Genomic DNA, 25,443 nt, shown 5'->3' with positions numbered 1-25,443 from the left:
TTGGAGCTCAGGATTTGAACCTAGGCCATCTCATTTTTTTGCTACCCTGCCACCAAAAAAAATATTTACTATAAGAGTGTTGTTATAGAACCAAGGGCAGAAATTCAGGATGGGCTGGAACCAGTACCTAGTAAGCTATTGAGAACCGAGGCCGTATTCTTCCTCTAATTTTCCTTCCCTGCTTTTCAGACTAGATGTGGCACCTTTGATGGGAAAAGGGAAAATATTGGCAAAGTGATAGATCATTTCACTGGTACCAACTTTTGACTACCTTTCAAAAAATCACAGCACAGCACTCAACCACTTTAGTGGTCTGCACCAAGTCATTCCATTTGGGAGCCTCAGTTTCCTCACTGGTAAAGTGAAAATTTTTTACCAGAGGATTCCTCATCTCCCTTTCAGCTCTAAAATTCTATTATCCTAAGTGAACTCTCTAGGGCAGATGAGCATTAATAATGAATTTGAACATGTGGCTTTAGGGAATATAACAGAGGAGGGTTCTAAGGAAGGAGGGTCGGAATGATGGTTTGAATGGAGCTTCAGTGTTGAATTACTGTTTAGATCTAGTGTCAGGTAAAGGTCTTTGGGGATATCTAAGTGGAGAACAGAAAAGACTTCTCACCTGAATAGACCAGATTGTTTTGAATGGAATCTCTCTGAACTGCGAACAATTCCCTACCACCACCCTGTGTGTGCGTGTGTGTGTGCACGCACGTGTGTGCATGTACATGCGCATGTTATCAGTAGTCCCCTTTCGCAGTGATCTAATCTGATTTATCTCTCTTCTCAGCTTAGAATGTTCTATGGGACTTTAACCTAGGCCACACGAAGAGAGTCAGAGGGCAAACCCAAACACTTGAATGGCCTAATGAGCAAGTCACACCTCTCTGAGTCTATTTCCTTATCCCTAATATAAGAGTTCTGGTCTATGTGATCTCTAAAGTTCTGCCCAGCTCTTAAAATTTTGTGGTTCTGGGCACCAAATAAAAAGCAACTCTCCTTTTCCTTGATGTTCCATCCTTGGACCAGAGCTTTGTCTTCATTCCTAGTCTCTGTTTATACCTGGCTTCCCAGTTTCTTCCTCCTCGGCCCTCTTTTTTCCTTGATGCCCTTAAAACTTAGTTGCTTTGTATCCTCTTTGTCTTCTTATATTTTTCTGCAGACCTGCCAGGTTATACTCCTGGTCTCTAGTTCTCTGTGTCCATGTCTGCCACCTCCCATCTGCATCCATGCTCCTAACTGAAACTATCTCCTTGAGTTCCTCTGAGGGCCCCCTGGGATCCCCTATCATTGGTCCCTCTCACAGAAGCACACCTTTCTCCAAAGCCAAAAGATCAGGTATTCGGTGGCTCAGGTGACAAACCTGCTGTCAGGTTACAGATACTGTTTCCTGAAAGACCACACTCAGCGTCAGTGGAGACTCAGCCTCCTGCAGTGCCCTGCCCTCACCCGGCTAACCCGCACAAGGTGAGAATAACCAGAACTCACCAGTGCCCACCTGGAAACATGGCTCTGAGCCTCTGGCCCCTGTTGCTACTTCTGTCCTCTGCAGGTAAGAGGAACAGTGAACAGGGCTGGGGAGGAGAGGGATGGCTGCTGGAAAGAGACAAGATGCAGAGATTATCTGGTCAAATAACAGATAAAGAGGTAAGGAAGGGGGCAGAGACTGGAGCTAAGGGAGAAAATGAGGGTTAAGAAAGCAGCCCAAGACTTACTATAGGCTGATCAAAGGGACTTAGCTCACCATCCCCTTTACCTCACCTTAGATCCAGGCTGGGTCTGGGCTCTGGGGCAGGGTTGAATTTGGGTTCTAGGTTCTTCCCCTTTAGTGACCTCCAGTTTCTCTCCTTACAGTGACTCTGGTCCCCACTGGGCCTCAGTCCCTGGATCCTGGTCTCTCCCTCCTGAAGTCATTGCTCTCCACCCTGGACCAGGCTCCCCATGCGTCCCTCAGCCACTCTGGGTTCTCTGCGTTCCTGGCCAACATTTCTTCCTTTGAGCCTGGAAGAATTGGGGAGGGCCAGGTGGGGGAGCCCCCACCTCTCCAGCCGCCTGCCCTCAGGCTCCACAATTTCCTGGTGACACTGAGAGGCAGCCCTGACTGGGAACCAATGCTAGGGCTGCTAGGGGATGTGCTGGCACTGTTGGGACAGGAGCAGACCCCCCGGGACTTCCTGGGGCACCAGGCAGGTGTGCTGGGTGGACTTGCAGAGGTGCTGCTGGGAGCCTTAGTTCCTGGGGGACCTCCTACTCCTACCCGGCCCCCTTGCACCCGTGATGGGCCCTCTGACTGCATCCTGGAGGCTGACTGGCTGCCTTCTTTACTGCTGTTGTTAGAGGGTACACGCTGGCAGGTCCTGGTGCAGGTGCAGCCCAGTGTAGACCCCACCAATGCCACAGACCTGGATACAAGGGAGCCAGTCCCCCACTTTTTGCAGGGTCTGTTGGGTTTGCTCAGCCCCATGGGAGATCTGGGCTCTGAGGAGGCTCTTTGGGGAGGTCTGCTGCGCACAGTGGGGGCCCCCCTCTATGCTGCCTTCCAGGAGGGGCTGCTCCGTGTCACTGATTCCCTGCAGGATGAGGTCTTTTCCATTCTGGGGCAACCAGAACCTGATGCCAATGGGCAGTGCCAAGGAGGTGAGTGCTGCCAGGTCCAGGGCTGGGCTGTGGCAGGGCAAGAAGGGTTGAGATCCAGATAGTCCTCTTCCTTACTCTCTCTCCTAGGCAACCTTCAGCAGCTGCTCCTATGGTGAGTTACAGCAGAGGAGTTCTGAGGGATTGGGCCTGGGAAGCCATTAGCCTCCAGAGCAAGAGGAAACTGACAGGAGGGGTGCTGTTTAGTGGGTTTGGAGAATAACTGTCTGGGTTGGTGTCCCAGCTCTAGCTTTTCCTAGCCATGTGACCTTGTGCAGATTACATTCTCATTCTATGCTTTGGTTTCCCCACTTGTATGGATAATATTAGCTACTGTAGAGTTGTTGCAAGGGATTAAATGAGTTGATACTGTATGTGTAAACCACTTAGGACTGTGCCTTGCACAGTGCTTAATAAATGTTATCTAATAAAGATGGGGTATGGGAAGAAAGGACAAGACTGGATTCCTCCATTCCTTACTATTTCAGTACAACATTGCTGGAGCATAGTTAGCCAGCCATAAGCTAGACAGATTTCCTGATATGAGGCCAACCAAGGGTTGTCTTTACTTAAAAGCATATGAAGAAAGGAGGAAAAAGGGGGCCAGGTGGACAAAAGGGACTAACTGGTCTTCTAGGTGATTTTGTGTCTTGGCAGGACAGATATCTTTCCCCTCCTCCCAATCCCAGCATTTAAACCAGTAACAGCTATACGTACAGGTACCAGGGACCTCACTTTTGGAAAAGCCTATGCTTTTCACTCCTCCTTCCCACCCTCCCACCCCTGCAGGGCTCTGGGCTAGGGTCAGAATCTTCAACTAGAGGAAATGTAAACTGACCAGATGCTGCCTGCTCCCCATTTTGCACCCAGGGGTATCCGGCACAACCTTTCCTGGGATGTCCAGGCGTTGGGCTTTCTGTCTGGATCGCCACCTCCACCCCCTGCTCTCCTCCACTGCCTGAGCACGGGTGTGCCTCTGCCCAGGGCTTCCCAGCCCTCAGCCCACATGAGCCCTCGCCAACAGCGAGCTATCTCTCTGGAGGCCCTTTGTGAGAATGACTCAGGCCCAGCACCACCCTACAGCATTTCCAACTTCTCCATCCACTTGCTCTGCCAGCACACCAAGCCTGCCACCCCACAGCCCCCTCCCAGCACCATTGCCATCTGTCAGACAGCTGTGTGGTATGCAGTCTCATGGGCACCGGGTGCCCAGGGCTGGCTACAGGCCTGCCATGACCAGTTTCCTGATCAGTTCCTGGAGGCGATCTGTAGCAACCTCTCTTTTTCAGCCCTATCTGGTACCACTCGACGCCTGGTAAAGCGGCTCTGTGCTGGGCTGCTCCCGCCCACCAGCTGCCCTGAAGGCCTGCCCTCTGTTCCCCTCACTGCAGAGATCTTCTGGGGCTGCTTCTTGGAAAATGAGACTCTGTGGGCTGAGAGGTTGTGTGGGGAGGCAAGTCTGCAGGCTGTGCCCCCCAGCAATCAGGCTTGGGTTCAGCATGTATGCCAGGGCCCCACCCCAGACGTCACTGCCTCTCCACCCTGCCACACTGGACCCTGTGGGGAACGCTGCCCAGATGGGGGCAGCTTCCTTATGATGGTCTGTGCCAATGATACTATGTACGAGGCCCTGGTGCCCTTCTGGCCTTGGCTAGCAGGCCAATGCAGGATAAGTCGTGGGGGCAATGACACTTGCTTCCTAGATGGGGTCCTGGGCCCTCTTCTGCCCTCTCTGCCACCCCTGGGACCATCTCCACTCTGCCTGGCCCCAGGCCCCTTCCTGCTTGGCATGCTGTCCCAATTGCCACGCTGTCAGTCCTTGGTGCCGTCCCTCACCCACCCCACACGCCTACACTATCTCCTGCGCCTGCTGACCTTCCTTCTGGGTCCAGGGGCCGGAGGGCCTGAGGCCCAAGGGATGCTGGGTCAGGCCCTGATGCTCTCCAGTCTCCCAGACAACTGCTCCTTCTGGGACGCCTTCCGCCCAGAGGGTCGACACAGTGTGCTGCAGACTGTTGGGGAGTATTTGGAAGAGGAGGAACAGCCAGCCCCACCAGGCTTTGAGCCCACTGTTAGCCCCAACTCTGGTATAAGCAAGATGGAGCTGCTGACCTGCTTCAGCGTGAGTGACCCGCCAAGGTGACAGCCCCTGAGACAGAGGGAAGGGCCTCCATGGGAATTTTCTAATACCGAGAGGCAGTAGAATAGAACAGTGGTTTAAGCACACAGCTCTGGAGTCAGGCTTGGATTTACATCTTAGTTCTGTGATCAACCTTGAACAAGTTACTTAACCTCTCTAAGCAATATTTTTCTCATCTATAAATGGGGGGAGAATAATGGTGGCACTCTTCTAGAGTGGCTGTAAGGATTACATGAGATAGCACACACTGTAGGCTTAGCACAGTATGCATATATATATATTTGGCCTAATACATAAACATGCAAGAAATGTTAACTCATCATTTTTCCTGACTCTTAGTCTTTCCCCCTTTCTGCTCCAAAAAGGAAAGGAATTAAGTTAGAGAGTTCTAATTCTGTCCCTAGAGAGTGAGAATTGGAGGCTGGCAAAATATAGGAAGATAAACCAGAGATGAGAAAAATTCAGGATGACTACAAGTCAGAAGACAGGTTCTAGGTTCAACTATGCCACAAATTAGTGTAGTCTTAGGCAAGTAATTTAATTTAGCTTTTCTGGGATTTAGTTTCTTCTCTGAAGAGTGAAGGGGCTATAATATGTCAATAATTCATTCACTGAGTGCCTGTTATGCGTAAGGCACTTTGCTAGGTTCTGTAGGGTATGTAAAGATTCCGTATTACACGTTGGAGCCCACCTTTCTCAAGCCCTGGGGCTAGCAAAATGGGATTCAACAGACTTAGTGATTTGGTTCAGATGTAAAAGTATTTATTGACCCAACTATGGACCCTGGCATGAGAAAGGATATAGGAGAAACCAGAGACATGGTCCCTGACCTAAAGGGGTTCAGTATCTGAGGAGACACATGCGCTAGCTTCAGATGAAGGACAAGCATCCTAGCAAATGGAGGTGGAGTGCCAGGGGGAAGCTGCATGAGGGACAGAGGAGACAATTCTCTTTTAACGTCTTTTCGGCCTTTCCACCAGCCTGTGCTGTGGGATCTGCTCCAGAGGGAGAAGAGTGTTTGGGCCCTGCAGATTCTAGTGCAGGTAACAGATGGGGGGGCCTGTGGGTGGAGTGGGCGACAGCTGTGGTCTGAGGCTGCCACCCACTGAAGCCATCCCCACCATGACCTCCTACTCACAGGCATACCTGCACATGCCACCGGGAAGTCTCCAACAGCTGGTTCTTTCAGCAGAGAGGGAGGCTGCTCAGGGCTTCCTGACACTCATGCACCGTTCCTGGGCTCAGCTGCAGGTGAGCACAGAGAAAGTGGTGAACAAAGGTGGAGGGGAAATGTAGGAATCAAGAGCACCTGGAGCATGGTGCGCAGAGGGGTTGACCAGTGGAAGGAGGAACTCAAGAGAGGAGATGGCAAGCATACTGAGCACCTCCAGAGTCAGCATTCATTCCTGTGCCCCACAGGTACCACCATCTGAGGAGCAGGCCCTGGGTCGCCTGACAGCCTTGCTGCTCCAGCGCTACCCACGCCTCACCTCTCAGCTCTTCATTGACCTGTCACCACTCATTCCCTTCTTGGCTGTATCTGACCTGATGCGCTTCCCGCCATCTTTGTTGGCCAACAACAGTGTGTAAGGACCCCACACCATTCCTCCTGATCCTGTTGGGACCCTTCCTGAGCTCCTCTTTATTAAACTAGGGAGATTCTTCTTCCTATCCATGACAGCAGGGCTGCAGAGAGCCAGGGGACAACAGTTTGGAACAAGGCCAAAGGTTAAGACCTAGACATTACTGTCCCCAGCCTGGCTGCCATCCGGGATTATAGCCCAGAAATGAGGCCTGAACAGAAGGAGGCTCTGGCAAGGCGACTGTTGGCCCCTGAGCTGTTCGGGGAAGTGCCTGCCTGGCCCCAGGAGCTGCTGTGGGCAGTGCTGCCCCTCCTCCCCCACCTCCCTCTGGAGAACTTTCTGCAGCTCAGCCCTCACCAGGTATGAGAGTAGTCCTCTTAACTTGACCAGCCCATCTTCTGCTAGGTGGGCCAGGAGTCAGTGGCATGCCTCCTAGTGAGCCCCACTCTGCAAGTGTCCAGAGACCCAAACATGAGCTGACTTTCCCAATCTCAGATCCAGGCGCTGGAGGATAGCTGGCCAGCAGCAGGTCTTGGGCCAGGGCATGCCCGACATGTTCTGCGCAGCCTGGTGAACCACAGTGTCCAGGATGGAGAGGAGCAGGTGCGCAGGTGAGAAGTTGTGGGATCAGTGATCAGTGATCAAGGCCCAGACTGGGAGAGAGGCACATACAACCACAGTGCGTTGGGATCCCAGAAAGGAAGGGACAAGAGAGTAGGCAGTGGTTCCAGGCAGCATAGGGCTGTGGGAGAGAGGCCTCTGTGTGGTACCCATGTATCCTAGTTTAGTGGTCAGAGTATCTAACTCCAGGTACACGCATGGTCCCTGCCTTCATACCAGCCTCAGTGGCCACATGAAGGTCAGCTTCATGCCCTCCTCAGGCTGGGGCCCCTTGCCTGTTTCCTGAGCCCTGAGGAGCTACAGAGCCTGGCACCCTTGAATGATCCAATGGGGCCAGTAGAAAGGGGACTGCTAGAATGTGCAGCCAACGGGACCCTCAGCCCACAAGGACGGGTGAGCCCCTTGGCACAGGCCTGCAAGACTCCAGGCTGCCCTGGAGTCTGTGTGGAGGACTTGTGCATCATCTCAACCAAGCTTTGGCATAACGGTACCAATCATCCATGGCCATTCTGATCTGTTACCACCTCTTCCTGACCCTACCCCATCTGGTCTATGGCACTGCAAACATACCTTTGGCATCTTGTACCCAATCTGCTCCTCTCCCATCCTTGGTTCTAAGCCCCAGCCCAGGCCCTGGGAAATCCTGATGTGGGATGAGAGAGGTGATTCAAGGTTCACCTGTCTTTTCCTCTTCAGTCCCAAACCTTCTTTGGTTACAGGTGGCATATGAACTTCTGGGGGTGTTGCGCTCATCTGGAGGAGCTGTGCTGAGCCCCCAGGAGCTACGGGTCTGGGCTCCTCTCTTCCCTCAGTTGGACCTCCGCTTCCTGCAGGAACTGTCAGAGCCCCAGCTTAGAGCCATGCTCCCTGCCCTACAGAGAATCAGTGTCACTCCTGCCCAGGTGGGCCTGTCTCACTCCCTGGCATCCCATCCTCTACCCCCTGAACCCTCAGTCAAGAGAATTACATTCAGGGATACCATCAGCCCCCCTGAAACCTCCTTTTCCCCTGTCTCAAGGGGAACTCCCTCATCCCCCTTGCTCAGATTAAGAAGAGCCTGGAGCCAGGCTTGTCAGTGGGGGTGATAGAGAGGGTGCTGGAGGTTTTGGTGGGTGGGCCCTACAGACCTGCTTAAGACCTGGCTGGTGGGACCTGAGAGCTTTTGTTTCCTGTCCCATCCCATCTTAGGCTGTCCTACTGCTTAGACGACTCCTCCCTAGGCATGACGTAAGTAGCAGCAACTTCTTGACGTCCACCAGAGGTCTCTACTCTCCTTTTCTCTAGCTCTTGCAACTGCTCCTTCTTCCTGTTCAACTCATACCTGCTGTCTTGCTGTACTGTGATCGTTGCCCCTATCATCCTGCCTCTCATCTCTCTTGCTCCCTAGCTGTCGCTGGAGGAACTCTGCTCCTTGCATCCTCTGTTGCCAGGCCTCAGCTCCCAGACACTCCAGGCCATCCCTAGGCGGGTTCTGCTTGGAGCCTGTTCCTGCCTGGCTCCAGAACTGTCACGCCTCTCAGCCTGCCAGACTGCAGCATTGCTGCAGACCTTTCGGGTATAAGAGTAGCAGGGAGGGTGGCCCGAACAAGGATGTGGACCCTGGTTGGGAGGAGGGCATCTTCCTTGCGGTCAGAGAAAAGCCACCCAAATCTCCCACTTTCTTATCTCTCTCCACCCCCTGCCCCAACACCCCTTCTGCCAATTCTCATGCAGGTAAAAGATGGACTTAAAAACATGGGTACAAAAGGTGCCGGTGCAGCTGTGTGTATCCCTGGCCAGGTACGTGTGGGATCTCTGACTAAGCTCCTGTCCATGTCCCACAGCAGTTTCATATGGCTGGTGCTGCCTCCCACAAGCACCTGCAGTGGCCCTGAGAGTTCAGGTTAGTTCTGTGCCCACTGAGACATTCGCAGCTCTCCCCAGTTCCAGATGCAGGACAGCATGACTCACACTTTTCTAGAATGTTGAAGCCAGAAGGATCTGAGCAACCTTCCAGGCCAACTTCCTGTGTTCAGATAAAGAGATCAAGGCTCAGAGGGACTAAGGGACTTTAGTTCATCAGGTGCCCAAATAGCAGCAACACTTGCCCACCACTGAGAGGGCTCCCAGGTGTGCATTGCTACAGTGGCACAGGCCATTCCATCCTCACCCTGGCCTTGGTCCCTTCCTGCCCCCATGGTTCTCCTTCTCTGCGGGCTGAGTCCAGATCCTCTCACCTATCACCACCTGCTACACCCATCCAGCAGCCTATCCCCACCACCTGGCCAGACTGCCTGCTTCCTCTGCTTCCTCTAAAGCTGTTACAGCTGGACTCTGTGGCTCTCCTGGCTGACCGAAGGCGCTACCGGGAGCTGCCCTGGTCTGAACAGCAGGTAATTCTCCCCACCTACCCCAGAACTCCTTCTAATATGTTCCACCTCCTTTATCTGCCAGCCCTAGATTGGGCACTTTATCCCTCACATCCCTGATAATGTGATTTGCTTTGCTCTTTCTTTTTCCTTCCTCCTCATTCCTCTATTTCTCTCTTTCTGAGAAAGGAGTAAGCATCTGGGAGAGTAGGGCTCTGGTGGCACCAGCAGGGCTGGGTCCAAGTTATCTTAGGTCCTTGGTCAATGTCTCAGCTGGCAAGTAGCTTCTCTTTCTTTCTTTTGTAGTCACAGTTTCTCTGGAAGAAAATGCAGGTGCCCACCAACCTGACCCTCAGGAATCTGCAGTAAGTAATGTGTTGAGCAGTGAACTTAATTCAACTAACATTTTTTGAGTGCTTACCATGTGCCAGGTACCATGTGATATGCAATGGGCCAAATGCAGATTAATGACTCAAAGTCCCAGCCTGTGGGCTTTCTCCTGGCTCCTCCTCTCCTTAGCCTCCTGTTCTTCTGCAGCACCACACCTGTACAGACTGGATCTAAGGGATTCAGAAGACCTGGGTTCAGGTCCCAACCCTATCCCCTACTTGGTACCTTGGGCAAGTCATTTAACCTCTCTAGATTTCAGTTTTTTCTTCTGTAGATTAAGAATTAAAATGATACCTATCTCATAGGTAGCTATGAAGATTAAATGAGGTGAGGCATATAAAGGTCTTAATACAGTGCCTAGCACATTGTAAGCACCCAAAAAAGAATTGCTGTTGTTAATTTAAACCAAAGTGACTTCAAAGCCACTGGCCAAGCAAGAATAAAGAGGAATAAGCATCACCTTACCTCTCTTCCCTGTAAGAGAATTGTAGGCTACATATCTGAAAACGTGGTTCTAGTCTTGAAGTTTACCATATTTCTAAGTAAAATGATGCTGGGAGTGTCACTCAAACTCCATAAATCCTTATTTTCTTGTCTGATAAATAGTGATGATGTTATAGGGAGCCAGTGAGAATATCTATAGAAAAATATTTCTCAAACTGTCAATTACCATAAATGAACATCTGGCTTGTGTTGAGAGTGTTGATATCAAGAAGCAGACAGGCTGTGGCATGTGTTGAATGAGTATCTACCCACTCACACACCTACAGGGCTCTTGGCACCCTGGCAGGGGGCATGTCCTGTAAGTTTCTACAACAGATCAACTCGATGGCAGAGTTCCTTGAAGTAGTGCATGTGATCTATCAACTGCCCACTGGAGTTCGCAGGAGTCTGGTGAGAGGGGTGCTTGGGCATTAGTTGGAGCAGGGAGGCAGAGACCCTGGGTATGGCATGCATCCCCCATGCTCAGCTGTCCTAACCATGTTTCCCCACCCTGTCCCACAGAGGGCCTGTATCTGGGCAGACCTACAGCGGAGGATGACAATGCCAGAGCCAGAGATAGCAACCCTGGAGCCAGAAATGAGTAGGCTGGACACCAAGCTGCTCCTAGACTTACCGTAAGGACTACAACTGGAGATATTGGATCTTCAGAAGGCTCAGACTGGGTGGATCTTCCCTTAGGGAATGCCCTAGTGATTGTGGTTTTCTGTCTGGTTTCCTGACATGAGCTATAGCCCAAAGCAGAGGGTTCTGATCAAAGTTGCTCTGTGTATTGAGTGGTTACCAGAACTTGGCCCCTGTATAGGACAGCTGAGGATGGCAGCACTGTGATATGGCCTGCCAAGCAATCCTAGTATAACCTAGGCCCATTAATAGAGATAGAATATCTGAAATAAGGAAGGCAATAGTACAGTTCTGCCCCAGAGGACTGAGTCTGCTTAGAGTACTGGCTCTCAGTATATTCATAGGAGTAGATAAAGAGAAAATATATGAACCATGTCATAAATGCTTTCAAATGCCCTCAGGGCTATCAAATAAAAAACATATTAGCATGTTTGGTAAGTGGCCCCATGGGGCCAATGAATGAAAATCATATTTTTACATAATATAAGGAAAACTGAGGTAGAGAGATCCCAGTCCTTGGAGCAATTGAAGTGTAGGCTGGATGGCCCCATTCAGGAATGTTCTAGAGCAGACTCCAGTATGGGGGCAAGGAGTAGGGACAGTGAAGACCAGATGAGCCTAAGGTTCCTCCTATCTCAGAGATTCTAGAAGTTTATGAGTATCTCACTTACAGGCTTCTTTTCCTGTTTTACCCCCATCCTTATCCATTGTCATCTGAAATGTAAGTCTGAGAGAAAAAGGCTGCTATTAGTCTTCCTGGAGATGAGGTAATGGTAAAAGCAGATGACTCCATCCTTACATTTTTATAGCCCTTTTCACAGATTTTGGCTGTTGTACTACCTGACCCAGTTTCAGATTGGCAAGCCTAGACAGAGTACAGGATATCACTTCTGATTTCTGTGCAAAAGGTTTTTTTTTAAAAAAAAGCCTTACAAATTTGTTTAAACATATTAGTTCTTGGAGATAATTTAGATATCCCCAGGGCCAGCATGAAATATCCTTCATGAGTTGGAAGACCCGAGTTCCTCATTTGTGAAAGAGGGATAAGAAAAATAACTACCTTATCCCAGGGTTTTGTCATAACAATCAAATGAGATAACAGTAGAACTTTGTAAATTGTACAGTGTTGTACAAATGAGAAGGGTCTCTTGCAACAAATGGAGGAAGAAGAGCACTGTGGAAAATGATTTGGGAGAAAGACCTTACCATTTGGTCTCTGTGAACCTCAGTTTTTTAATCTACAAAATGGGGGAATATTTTAATGATTCTTAATATTTGGGGCTTTTGATTCCATTAGATGAGGTAGGATTGTTTGTCATTTCTTTTCAGAAAGACTAGAAAGATATCACTCCCTATGTTCTCTCTCTTTAAGTGCTATGGTGGGAATGGCATCTGCAGCTGTTTAATAAAAGTTCCTGTTCAGGGCCACAGAGTTTGGTCTGTTGTTATCTCTTCTCTGGGGAATGTGGCATTTTGTGGTCCCTTCTCAACTTAGCTCAGTTCCAAGTGCACCTGTTGTCAAATTGCTATAGAGTCCAGTTGATGGACAGACTGTCCAGTGGATCCATTATGTTGGTGGTGGAGCTGGTACGAGAAGCTCCAGAGCAGCTGCTGGCACTGACTCCACTCCATCGGGCAGCCCTGGCAGAGAGGGCACTACGAAGCTTGGTAAGAGTCCACCCTGCCTGACTCAGAGCTGCTACCTGGGGGCAACTTGTACCCCTCAGACAATGCTCCCTGTCTTCTGGGCCCAAGCCCACACTTCTGCTGCCAAGCAGGTTCTTGTCCACAAGGCCCTGGCCCTTGGATCTACCCTTGGGTTCTGCTTCAGTTTCTTGTCCACATTCCTTGGAGTCCCAGAAGTCCTTTTGATTCCACCACCTAGTCTTTTTGCCTGCTCCTATCTGGACTCATTTTTTAAGAAGGTGCACAACGGCAGTGAACATCATAGGGTCTTGGGTTGGGAGCTGGAGAGAGGGAAGGTTAAAGGTCTTGAAGTCTTGATCAGAGTCTGGTCCTCTGAGTCAGAGGTGCATGGTCCCAAGGCCTGCTGCCCCTCTCCAGGCTCCAAAGGAGACAACAGTGTCAAGGGAAGTGCTGGAGACATTGGGTCCCTTGGTTGGATTCCTGGGGAAAGAGAGCACACAACGGATCCCCCTACGGATCTTGCTGGCCCATCTCAGTCAGCTACAGGGCTTCTGCCTAGGAGAGCCATTTGCCACAGAGCTGGGATGGCTGCTGTCACAGGAGCCTGTTCTTGGGTATGGACCTTGGGGAACTTCAGGTTCTAACTCATCTTATACCCATCCTCTCAACCACCCTCATCAGTGGGAGTCCATTCAGTATACTTTAGGTCTCCTGAACCCTGTATCCCCAGTCCTAGCATGTCCCTTTCACCCTTACTTTTCCTTGCAGTTCCCTCAGCATCCCAGCCCCTGGTCTTCTTCCTGTCTCCCAGGAAACCAGAATTGTGGAGCCAGGATGAAGTAGAGCAAGCTGGACGCCTAGTATTCACTCTGTCAGCTGAGGCTATTTCCTTGATCCCCAGGGTGAGGTGAAGGACAAGGTGGGGAGTAAGAGCAGAGAGGGGACTGGTGAGCTGGTTCTGGGGAGCTAAGACCAAGGAAGGCAAGGATGTGAAGGGCAAAGAATGTGAAGCTTAAATCTGGGGGAGACTATCAAAAAGAGACAGGACTTTGGAATTATAGCTTCAGCAGCTGGCCCTGACCTGCCAGATATCCCCACCCTCCCTCTACCTTCTCACATAGGAGGCTGTGGGCCCAGAAACTGTGGAACAGCTCCTAGAGAAGCAGCACAGCTGGGAGCAGAGCAGAGTCGGACAGCTGTGTGGGGGGCTACAACTTGCGCCCAAGAAATCAGCCCTGGTAGCTGGGGTTGTGCGGCCCACTGCAGAGGGTCTCCCAGGTGAAACTCCCCAAATGCTCATCTGTCTAGCAGGATGTAGGAGAAAGGGTGCCCAACAACACAGTCAGAAGTCTGGGCTCTAGGTGTGCTGTGCTCTTTGAGCAGATTTGCACACCTTCTGCTCTCTGGGCTTGGGTTTTCTAATCTATAAAGCACAAGGGTTAGAGGGATGATCTTCAAGGTCTCTTTTAGTTCTAGGGTCCTACAGCTCAGGAAATTTATCATCCATTACATTTTTATCCGAGGACTTCCCTTTTTCTGTTTTCTTATCCCGGTTTAACAGCTGACTCAGCTCGAGACTTGGCTAAGTCTGGAGCTTTCTGCTGGGAAGATGCAGTAAGGAGACCCTGTGGGGCTGAGGACCTGGGTTCTGATCTAGATCTACCATTAAGTCCCTGGGCAACCCCCTCAGTCTTCCAATGTATATTGAGGGGTTGTTCACTCCAGTTACTTGTTCTAATATCCTTTGAGTATTATAAATCTCACAGTATAATAATCCCTTGATCCCTATTGCCCACACTGTCCTGTCCTCCAAAGGTCAGAGGGGTTATTCCATCTGTAGATATCTCTCTGGGCATACTTTAATACTACACTGACTCCCTGGCCCTGGCTTTCCTCTTCAGAACCTGTGCCAAACTGTGCAGATGTACGGGGAACGTTCCCAGCAGCCTGGTCTGCAACACAGATTGCAGAGATGGAGCTCTCAGACTTTGAGGACTGCCTGGCACTATTTGCAGGAGACCCAGGGCTTGGGCATGAGGAACTACGGGCAGCGATGGGCAAGGCAAAACAGGTTAGGGATGGAGAGGTCAATTAGGGTCAGAGGTGGAAAAGTACGAGGAAGCTGATTGGGTGTGGTGTGGGACACAAGGACTGGATAGCTGGGGGAGAGGGGGGAGAAATAAGAGATAAAAGAATTCAAGGATTTGGATCCCGAGTCAGAGGGGATGAATTGAGGAAAGGAAGCTAGTGCAGTGGGTAGAGGGGTTAACGCAGTGGTTACCAAACTTTAGTGTGTATCAAAATCACCCAGGGAGCAGGTTTTTAAAATGTTAGTGCCAGGATCCCAGGCTAGACTCACTGAAGAAGAATTTCTGAGCACTCTGGGGTCTGGGCAACTGCATTTAAACAGGCATCCCCAGTGAGTCTGGTGTACGTGAAGGTTTAGAACTTGTGGGCTGGAGTCTGCTGTTCTTCCCTACTGAGACCAAGTCTTTCAGTAGCACCTTAGTCTGAGGAACCTTAATCCAACCTTCTCATTTTACAGTTGAGGAAACTAAAGACTCAGAGAAGGCAAATGATTTGCCTAGTTGCACAGCTAATGTCAGAGGCAAGACTAGGATCCAGTACTTTGACTCCTAGTCCAGTGCTTTTCCATTCACATTGTTCTTTTTCTCCTAGTTGTGGGGCTCCCCCCGGGGATTTCGTCCTGAGCAAATCCTGCAGCTGGGTCGGCTCTTACTAGGTCTAGGAGAAAGGGAACTCCCAGAGCTGATCCTGGAGGACTGGGGAGTGCTGAGCACCTTAGGACAGTTGGATGGCTGGAGCTCCGTCCAGGTAACACCTCCCCTCCTCCCTACCACTTTCCGGTCATGCATTCCACAGATCCAGGCCTCCAGGTCATGCAAAATGCAGGGAATTTTTTCCTGTGACTTGACTGGCCATTCTTTGCTAGTAACCTTTGGAACTCAGTGATTTTTTTCACTCTGAGCCCTGAACACATAATGCTCCCTCCTCTTTTCCCTGCAGCCTCTTTTTTTTTTTTTTTTGTCTTCCTCCTTTTTAGATCCTCAACCTTCCCCATGGCTATTAGATCTTCAGGTCTTAATCACAAAAGAATATACTCCAACCACTTGTCACTCCCCTAATCATTTCCCCCATCCATGAATCCCCTGTAACTGCTCTCCTTATCCTGTGCCCTCCATCCCCACCCCAGCTCCGGGTTGTGGTCTCCAGTTTCCTGCAGCAGAGTGGCCGGCACGTGAGCCACCTGGACTTCCTTCACCTGACTGCACTGGGTCACACACTCTGTGGACTGAGGCCAGAGGAGCTACAACATATCAGCAGTTGGGAGTTCAGGTCACCTGCGGAGGGGATAGGGAGTGGTGGTGAGGCAAAAGTGGGCACACTAGGGAGAGAAGGATCATGAAGTTGTCCCATGGATGAAGGGACCTCACTTGAAGTCATGTCTACTCCTATCTCATGACCACAGACCCTACCACTGCAGCTGAATCCTTCCCCCTTCCTTCCCACTCTTCCACAGCCAAGCAGCTCTCTTCCTCGGCAACCTGCATCTCCAGTGCTCCGAGGAGCAGCTAGAGGTTCTGGCCCAGCTCCTTGTGTTGCCTGGTGGTTTTGGCCCAGTCAGTAACTGGGGACCTGAGATCTTCACTGAAATTGGGACAATAGCAGGTAGGAAGGCTGGGCCACTGCTGGTGCTAGTAGTCAGGGACTGGTTTCCATACCATGGACAGCTTGGGTGGAGGACTGCTCTGGTGAGAGACGGGGAAGGCAGTTAGGAAAGAGATTGTGGAGATGTGTTGAGGAAGGTGTATGGTAGGGCACTTAGGGAGCAGTTTGAGGAGAAGGTCTGTAGGTTTGAAAAGAAGGGAGGCCAGTATGATACGTTTGGATACCCACTACATCTCACTTGCTCCAATAGCTGGGATCCCAGACCTGGCTCTTTCAGCACTGTTGCGGGAACAGATCCAGGGCCTTACTCCTCTTGCCATTTCTGTCATCCCTGCACCTAAATTTGCTGTAAGTATTGAGGGACTAGGGTTTGGGGTGACCACAAGAGAACAAGGAAACCACGGGGGCTAGTATGGGTACACTGATTCCCGCCCCCACCCCCAGGTGGTGTTCAGCCCCACCCAGCTATCTAGTCTCACCAGCATTCAGGCTGTGGCTGTCACTCCTGAGCAAATGGCCCTTCTGGGTCCTGAGCAGAGACGAGCAGTTGCATGGGCCCAGCATGAGGGGAAGGAGAGCCCAGAACAGCAGGGTGAGTTCCCAACTGCACTGTTTGACCATCCAACACCTAACTCAGAATCTAACCCTTATTTTGGTGCTATCTGGCTCACAGAACTACTCAGGGAGATCCCTGAAAATAAAGGTTCTAAGGGCAGATAGTTTTCAAGTATCACTGACTCCTGGGGAGGAGAGTTGTGCTATTCCTACCATTCTCTGTTTCATTACAGGTCGAAACACAGCCTGGCACCTTCAGGACTGGTCACAACCTTCCTGGGTCCTGGCATTGACCATCTGCTTCCTTGGCAACCTGCTTTGCACCTGTCTCTGCAGTTAAAGACAGATTGTTGGGAAAGAAACTTATAAGTGATAATAAAGTGAAAATGGAAGTGCATTCTAATAATCTCAGGAAGCTGATAGGGATTATGGTAAAATGCTAATGTCTTCCACCCACGTGAGAATCAGTGTGCCTGGCATGATTTATCTGGAGTCTCTTTCCATCATAAATAACCCCACTGCCTCTTTTCCTTTCTTGGAGGCAAGTCTCTCCCTTCCCCACCATTAGAAATAACACAGGCAGCTGGAGCATAGCAAGGAGTCTTTACTAAGACAAAGGGAGTGAGGTCAAGACATCCAGGGCAAATAGAATGGGCCACCATTAGAATGAGGAGAAGTCCTGGGGATCTTGAATCATCATCTGCTGGGGATGGGAGTTAATGCTTGCCATGGATAAGAGGTGGAGGGATGCGGATATCCTGGCCTCTCTCCAGACGGCGCTCACAGTCAATCAGATAGTTTACTCCATCGATGACCAGCTGCACCAGCTCCACCTGCAGGACACTAACCCTTGATCTCTGTTTTCCACAACCTGCGTTTCTTTCTACAGCACTGATTTGCCTGCTTTAGCAACTCATTTCCAGTTGCCTCCCCACTCTATCTGAATTTCATTTCAGATTCTATTACATTCCTGAGGCTCACTCACCATCACTTCAAGCCCCACAGATCTATGCCTCTGCTCCCACTAATCCCTAAAAATCTCACCTCTGACTTGCCAAGTCGGTCCAAATTAGAGATGTCAAAGATGCTGCCTGTGGCAGCTGTGTCCACTCCTCCAGTGCCACGCTTTTGGAGCCTTAGATTCTCCAGGATCTTTGAGAAGCGGCTATCCTACAAGGGAGATAGGGGTTGGGGGAGAGACTGGTCCTACCGGAAAGAGCCCTGGACGTGCTCAGAGCTCTTCCCCCTTTCCCCTCAGACACAGTGTGTTTGGTTCCTTTCCAAAGTGCCTGTTCCCTCCCATCCACAAGCAGCCACTTTCCTCACTCACACTCCTCTCTAACCCCACAGCTTCTTTACTTTGCTTAGCAGGGGCAGTTTGACATGCACTCCTGCCCGAAGTCCGGTGCCCAGGTTAGATGGACAGGTCAAGATGTATCCCAAATGCTCATTCCACATGAACTCCCAGCCACGCTCCTGGATCAGCCGCTCCACCTGAGTCCACAAAGGTTGTGTTAGTGACAAGTCAGGGATATGTGAACCCTCCCTCAGCTGGACTCATGGGAAGTCTAGCAATATGTCTAGAACCAGAACTTGGGATGTGAAAAAATGATACTGCTATTTTTTTTTGGAGAGGGGTAGGTGGAAATGGTTTGTTATTATCATGCATATCAGGTAATTTTGATGTTGCAAGCCCATAGTGAGGAAACTGCAGAAAAGTCTTGTGTGTGGAAGAAGAGAAACTTGGAATGATGCATTAAGGATAATCTAGGGAAAAGAATGGAGGTGGTAAAGTGAACTCAGAAAAGATTGATTATTCAGTGAGCTCAGCATGCACTGATTATCTTCTTTGTTAATGAGCCTAAAGCTTGGACGGTTTCTTTCAGATGAGGGTATAGGCTTTGCAACAGGAAGAAGAAAGAAAGCCTTCTGTTAGATATACAAAGAGTACATGTGAGAAATAAGAGAGAAAGGTAAAAACAGTCCAGAAGAGGCAGACTCATAGTTATATATATGTGAGAGAGGAATGGAGTGTGGGAAGGGTATTTTTGTTTCACTTTAAGTGTCCTGTTATGAAGATGACTATTAGAGTTGAAAAGACAGGGATCTGCCAGAGTGATGGACATGAAGACTACCTAACATGAGTAGAGGAGATCCTGTTCATAGTTTAGAAAGAACCACAGCATAGGGGCATATCTTGCTGAATGAGCTGAGCAGAGGCTCTTCCATCTAAAAAATAATAGCAGCTAACATTTATTGAACACTTACTATGGGCCAGGCACTTTACCATTTAAATGAGATAAATACATTATCTACTTTAATACCCACAACAACCTAAAATGTAGAAAATCTTATCATCCCAATTTTACAGATGAGAAAACTGAGGCATATAATTTCAGAAGGACTTCCCTACCTGCTTCCAGTCAGAATATGTTATGTATTACTTGCCAAAAACAAGAGAAACTTCCTAGCTAGAATATAAGAGGAAGAGGAGCTCTCTCTCTTTACAAGTCCAAAATAGTGGATATATGAGAACATACACTAAGAATTCTATCTATGAAGATTTCTAATCTAAAATTCTATATAGGAGTGAGGATTCAGTTCAAACCCCTCATGTACAGCCACACATTCTTACATTCTGGAACTTAAGCCATTTCATCTTCCACCTTTCACAGTCTCTCCACTGCTCTAAGCTTAAAACCCAGACATGATACTTTAGTGAGAGTGACAGAATCCAGAGTCAAGGCCTACCTTGGCTCAGAACTGGCTGGTTACATTAGAATCATGAACACACCAATCTCTTACTACTTAAATCGATGGATTCAGGCTCAGACCTTTTCCTTATCTTCACACCCCACCACCCCACAAGATATATATGCCAGGCACTGACCCACCATCTCAGTTACTCCTTCTTTACATTATCTGACAACTGATTTATTTACTTCCTCAGATTCCTGACATTCTTTCTCTCTTCCTATTCTTAGGGTGACCATGTATCCTGGTTTTCCCCGGACAGTCCTGATTTAGATCTATTGTACTCGAGTGATTGATGGTGATCCTTTCACTATCAAAACTGTCCTGTGTTGGTTGATAAATTATGTGGTCAATCTATCTATTCTAATCTTTGGTTTTTCCTTATATCCTCCCACCTAGTTCCCTTATACATTTTTTTCCAACCTCTTTGAGGCCTCGGCAGAATCTTTCAAACACTCTCTTCATGTTTCCACCCTTCTCCATGGAAATGACCCGCGTGTGATCCTCCTCATTCACCCAGATCAGGAAGCTTTTCTCATTGTTGTGCCTAAGGGCAGGAGAGAGGGAGGGGACAGGGATCAAGAGGCAGGGCAAGAATCAGAGGGGAGACAAAGAAAAAAGGCACCCATGGAGGGCTGGGAACAAAAGAGGTAAGATAAGCCTCCTACCAGATTCCACGAGCATCCGGCCAGTCTCGAGCCATTCCTGCTGCAGTCAGCAAGGGGGATACAGGCTTATCAAATAGAAAGTGGTCCTGTGGGGAATAAAGGGGCTTGGGTTAAGAATCCTCAGAGCAGCCCCTGGGCTTCTCAGAGTCCATCTGTTGCATCTGGCCCAGCCTCCCCTCTGACTCTTTTTCCATCTGCTTCCTCCCACCCAGCTCCTTCTCAAGGCCCCTCACATCAATAAGCTGCTGCTGCTCAGCCTCTGTCATTTCACTGAGTCGATAGTAACGTCCAGCCAGGTCACCCTTCAGGCCACTCAGAGCCTCCACCACAACACGTTCCACCTCTCGTCGCTCTGCCCTTGTGCAGGCTGGAGGCAGGCTAAGTCCCCGGATACTTCGGCCAGTTCTGACTCTTGAGGACAATACATACCTCTCATCAAAGTAGCCAGAACGGATCTGGGGAATAAGATAAACTAATGTAAGTCACAGAAACACAGTGGGTGGGAACTTAGGGCTTCAGAACCTTAAGGACTAGAGGGGTCCTCATTGCATGCCTTAGAAGGAGAAGGCCACTGGCAAACACTCCAATTGAAGGGGGCATTATGAACCCTCTGCCAGACTGCCCACCTGGGATATGGCCCACCCTCTTCTTTCCATATCTGCTGCTTCTTAAGAGGAAATTCCTTCCCCATGTCAAGAGTAAAATCTCAGCAGTATAATGACCATGAGTCAGAAAATAATTAAGGAATTAAGGTGAAGGGATTGGAGAAACAGTGTTGCACATAGGCAATGCAAATCAGAAACAGAATATCTGACCCACCTTGCTGGCATCCAGGTCAGTAGTGTGTTTCATTGTCTGGGGGTCATATCCATTGTGTCGCTCTTGGATCACAGGGTCAAACAGCTCAGCAAATACCTGAGGGGGCATTAAGAGGGAGAAGGTGGTTAAGGAAAGGGAATTCCTTCCCAGGCTTTAGTTATGGGTTGATTTCACTGGATCAGTAAAACGTATCTTAAGGGAAAGTGAGGGGTCTGTAAGGGGAAGGAACTGGGATTACTGGGAAGATGAATTGGGTCACCAGGGCAACTCTGAGGGCCCCCTACCTCATAGGTCTCCTCATCTCCAGCTACCATGCCCACAGTCTTGATGAAGGGGTGGCCGGGGTTGTCCACGCCAGTCTGGATACACTGATCTAGCGTCCAACCAGTGGGTGTGGTCTTGTCGCAGAGCCGGGCATAGACTGCTGGGGTCAGGTGACTGGCCATGCAGTTGTTGTGCTTTCGGAGGTCTGGGTACTCAGCGCTAGGGAGGGGGTACCCAGTAACCATGAGGGAGGGCACAGGGGGCCTAGGCTCAGTGCAGTCAGCTGGGAACTGTCCAATTAGCCATGTCTGGCTTTGCTCCTTAGGAGGAGGCGAGATTAGGAGGCAGCTAAACCTTGGTAATCTCATTAGGGACTTTTTCAGGGTCTATTCTTTCCCAACAGTTCTAGCTTCCTCTAGCTCTCCGGCTCAGTTCCCCTAGATCTGCTCAGTTCTTTCTTCCCAGGAGCACAACATTAGGGATGGGGGAGGGGAAAGACCAAGGAAGGGAATTCAGAAAACGGGGAAGAACAGCAGGAAGAAGAGATGGAGGAGAGCGAAAAAGATAATTCCTGGTCTCTCAATCAGGGATTTGGGCAGAGTGGGTGCAGCCAGAGCTCACAAGGCCGGAGCTGGTCTTGAGGGCGGGGAATTCGCGTTACCGGTCCCCAGGTATGCTTTCACCTTATGATTTGAGTCTCCATCCCCACCCCACTGATGTCTCCAAACTGCACAGCGCCCCATTCCAGAGCCTTCGTGATTACAGCCCTTCTCTGTTGCCCAAGTCCTCATCTCCATCCCCATCTTCGTTTCTCGTCATCACCTGCCCACCCATCCCCTGCGCCTCAGACACTGATACCTCGGGGGATACAGCCTCCGTCGCTCACTGGTGGCTCGTACAGATTCCGGGCGGAGCAGAAACCCAGCGGCTAGAGACCCAGCTCCAGCCAAAGCCAGGAGCCTGAGCCCCCGGTGGGCGGCCAGCAGACGAGAGAAGGGTCCAGCCATGGCCTGAGGGTCTGGAGACGGAATCCCGGAGCAAGAGCTAGCGTAAGGCAGGAACGGAGAGGGAGGACGCAAACACGCGGATGGATGGCCGGAACTGGGCGCGAGGCTGGAGCTGAAGTGGGGGCCGGAGTAGAGGCTGGAGCAGGAGTGGGAGCTGGTACCAACGGGACTGCGGGAGAGGCGCAATGAGCCAGCGCCGGGCGGGAGGAGAAGAGGGAGGCCCGAGCCGCAGTCCCCAGGGGTGCGGCTCACGCAGGCCCCGCCTTCCCGCCTGCCACCGCGCTAGGTGAGCGGGGGCGGAGGTGGGCAGCATTCGGCAGGTAGATTAGGGGAACCCGAGATTCGCAGCCCTAGGCTAACAACGCGGGCCCACCAGGATGAGGCCACCTAGATTTCAGCACCAAGTAGAGGACAGCACCCAAGGGGACTGGCGAAAACTGAATACCCTTCCCCCAAGCCTCTCGGTTTAATCGGAAACCAGATTCGTCACTCTGTGGGTGTGAAAGGGTGACATTGCCCAACCTCTTCTCTGTTTTTGGCCTGCCCCAGCAACCTCCTCATTCTCCCCCCCAAGGGAAGGTGGCCGCGGGGAAACCGCGGAATAAACAAAGAAACCAGAGAAGACACGGAGAAAGCACACAGTTAGAGGCAGACACTGGGAAAGACACCGCTGGCTCAAGGTCACCTTCTCCTTAGAACCAGGAAGAAGACCGAGGCGCCTCCCTGTCACACCTGTGCTCTGCTTACAAGGTTGTTGAAGGATTCCTTGCGCGGAATCAGGGACACATTAACTTATCCCGTCTGTGCTGTGTTCCCACTCCTGCCCTGTGTTTCCACTCGGGCACTGCCATGTCTTGGTTTCACTTCTCATGATCCCCACCTTTTTTTCCCCTCCTACACCCTTCTCCTCATCCCCTATTTTACCTTTGATCTTTTATTTCTCACCGTATTTTCCAGGCTTGGACCTGTTTGCTGCTCACGGGACTCCGAGTATTCTCTGCAAGCTTGACTACCTGTTGGTTGCACTGGGTGTGGGGCTGGGGTTGGGCAGGGAATTGTGTTTCCTCTTCCTCCTTTCCCTTCTCTCCCCTCTCTCTAGTTCCTGGACTGGAAGGGAGTGTTAGATGAGGTGAAGGGTGTGGTAAGATGACGGGGTGCAGGAATGGAACAGGCAGGTACAAGTCTCCAACCACCGTTGTTTCTTCTCTTGGCTCCCTAATGCTGTTCAACCCAGAGTGTAAAGGAGAGTGGTGTTCAAGGGCATAAGGTTAGCAGAGAATCTCCACCTTCCTCCTGGCCCCCTCTCTTCCTTTTCTCAGTAGGTGAATATTCAAATTGGAGAGGGCTTTGTTCCACAGCTCAAGTGTGACTTGAGTATGACTTGACCTTTGCCCTGGCAGGAAGCCAAAATAGAGATTTGGGGCTTCAGCATGGAGGGTCAGTTAAGGTGGGGTAGGCACTGTGGCGTCAGTACCCATGAGATAGTAAGGAATTTGGAAATCTTAAGAGAGAGTATTTGAGAAAGAGAGATTCCCTTCACACTGTCCTCTGGCAGCACTGATGAGACCCTACCCCACCCCTATACTCTCAATACCTTCGTTCCTCACAGGCTTCCCTTGTGTTCATTTTCCTTCCTTCCTCATTTGTGGGCATCCTTAGAAACAATCCACTTCTCTTTTGGGCCCATTACTTAACTCTTTCTGATAAGACAGCAGTGGTCAGAGAATAGAGAAAGTCCTGCAATTGGAGTGTGGTCACTCTTGGAAAGATGGAAAATGTTACTTGTGTTCTGGGGGCTCACGGGGATAAGTAGTAGCTATAAATGAATATTATTATTTGGAATGGTGTGTATTTACCCAGATAAAGGAGTGAGATAATCTTTCAGAACAGTAGAGTTGTTACTTGATTGGGAGGGTGGAGAGACAAGGTTAAAGAGGTAGGGAACAGGAAGACAGAATTACAGAATGAAAAATAAGACTTGCCCAGAGCAGTAGAGAAATCACTCAGGTTTGGAGACTAAGATGTCCAAATTTTGAATAATAGCTCCACTGAGAAAGACATGTATTAGTGTACTTTTCTTAGTCTTTGTGAGCCTCTGATAGCCACTTAATGTATAAGTACTCATTTAAAAAAATCATAGAGCATATGGGAAGTAATTGACATATATAGTATTGGCTTTTTAATAATAATTAATACTATTTAATATGTATAAAGCTGTTTATAATTACAAGGAACTCTTGTATGTACTATTTCACCGAATTGAAATGGATTGTTCCAATGGGGACTGAGTCTATATTTTCAGGGGGATGAGAATACAAATTAATTACCTAGAAGATGATTTAATAACTTTTTGAAGTGTTGGAGTGGTGGAGGGGCTATGAACCTGAGGCTGAACTAGGGAGCTATCTATTTCCCTTAGGACCAGTCCTTAGAATTATCTCTATCTCTTTCAGGCAACCCTGGGGTTAGTATAACGAAGCACCTGACTGAAAAAGTAGTAAGACCCCTAAGGTTGCAGGGAACTTGGAATTGTCGTGACCAGGGAAACCTAAGTGAGGATGCAAAGATATTAATAACAATATGAACATACACAAAATACTTTCAAATAATCAGTACCCTATGAGTTAGGTTTTTAATTCCACTCTCTTACAGATGAGAAAAGAGAGCCCAAGGGAAGTTCAGTGACTTGTTCGGGTCTGCACAGCTATTAAAGGCAAGGCCAAGATTCAAACCAAGGTTTATCTGGTTCCAAGTCTGGAGGGTAAAGATCAGAAGAGTGTGGAAGTAGGAATCAATTTGTCCAGTCTTTCATGTTCTTCCATTTTCTTGTCTCCTTCAAAAATAAGTCCCTCTGTTCCTTGCCTTGCCTTTCTGATCTCTCTCTTCTTTCTCCTCTGTTTTTGTCTCCAGTCTCCTTATCACTGCTCTACCTCTGTTAATATTTTCAACCTATATTGATTGGATCTCTATAGCTTACCCAGTTTTGCTTTATAAAACAAACAGAAAAAAGACCTAGTTTTGTCCTCAAGAAGGTGCAATGGCACCAATTATATCTCTTCCTGGGCATCTTGCTTTTTCCCTGCCCTTCGTCTCCTTGGGAAGTCTGTCTAGACCAAGCTTCTGAACTGTGGCGACGCAGTCAGAAATTGGAGGAAGGGGAGCATCAGGTTGCACTTCTTCCCCAGAGCCACTAGGGGC

At 49.7% G+C, this 25,443-nt stretch overlaps 2 protein-coding genes across 6 annotated transcripts; one reads left to right on the top strand and one right to left on the bottom strand.

Annotated features, from left to right (window-relative positions):
• Window positions 1-1,506: 1,506 nt before the first annotated feature.
• Window positions 1,507-17,176, top strand: STRC (stereocilin). Its single transcript, XM_057488047.1, has 29 exons — window positions 1,507-1,552; window positions 1,855-2,637; window positions 2,725-2,749; window positions 3,505-4,756; window positions 5,755-5,817; window positions 5,915-6,025; window positions 6,194-6,360; window positions 6,531-6,717; window positions 6,853-6,968; window positions 7,239-7,371; window positions 7,698-7,880; window positions 8,167-8,205; window positions 8,366-8,533; window positions 8,692-8,757; window positions 9,225-9,350; window positions 9,633-9,691; window positions 10,487-10,610; window positions 10,722-10,834; window positions 12,374-12,509; window positions 12,906-13,102; window positions 13,300-13,390; window positions 13,610-13,766; window positions 14,390-14,559; window positions 15,168-15,323; window positions 15,703-15,845; window positions 16,030-16,178; window positions 16,429-16,526; window positions 16,623-16,770; window positions 16,967-17,176. The coding sequence occupies exons 1-29, from the start codon at window positions 1,507-1,509 to the stop codon at window positions 17,071-17,073; spliced, it is 5,313 nt and encodes a 1,770-aa protein (XP_057344030.1). The 3' UTR covers window positions 17,074-17,176.
• A 141-nt stretch (window positions 17,177-17,317) lies between these two features.
• CKMT1A (creatine kinase, mitochondrial 1A) lies at window positions 17,318-23,368 on the bottom strand. 5 transcript variants are annotated; one of them, XM_036923660.2, is made up of 10 exons: window positions 23,259-23,368; window positions 22,097-22,414; window positions 21,259-21,457; window positions 20,975-21,070; window positions 20,389-20,610; window positions 20,156-20,241; window positions 19,911-20,034; window positions 18,093-18,227; window positions 17,778-17,903; window positions 17,318-17,566 (listed from the first exon to the last, which is right to left on the bottom strand). In XM_036923660.2, the coding sequence occupies exons 2-10, from the start codon at window positions 22,243-22,245 to the stop codon at window positions 17,450-17,452; spliced, it is 1,254 nt and encodes a 417-aa protein (XP_036779555.1). In that variant the 5' UTR covers window positions 22,246-22,414; window positions 23,259-23,368; the 3' UTR covers window positions 17,318-17,449. The 5 variants fall into 5 exon arrangements, with proteins under 5 accessions (XP_036779555.1, XP_036779554.1, XP_057344748.1 ...); XM_036923659.2 differs by having other exon boundaries at window positions 23,191-23,357; XM_057488765.1 differs by having other exon boundaries at window positions 22,097-22,256; window positions 23,191-23,339.
• Between the last annotated feature and the right edge of the window lie 2,075 nt (window positions 23,369-25,443).

Source organism: Manis pentadactyla, chromosome 11 (assembly GCF_030020395.1).
Source record: "Manis pentadactyla isolate mManPen7 chromosome 11, mManPen7.hap1, whole genome shotgun sequence".
Lineage (NCBI taxonomy): Eukaryota > Metazoa > Chordata > Mammalia > Pholidota > Manidae > Manis > Manis pentadactyla.
The sequence above is the reverse complement of the archived record's forward strand: the minus strand, read 5'-3'. Positions and strand labels throughout refer to the sequence as shown.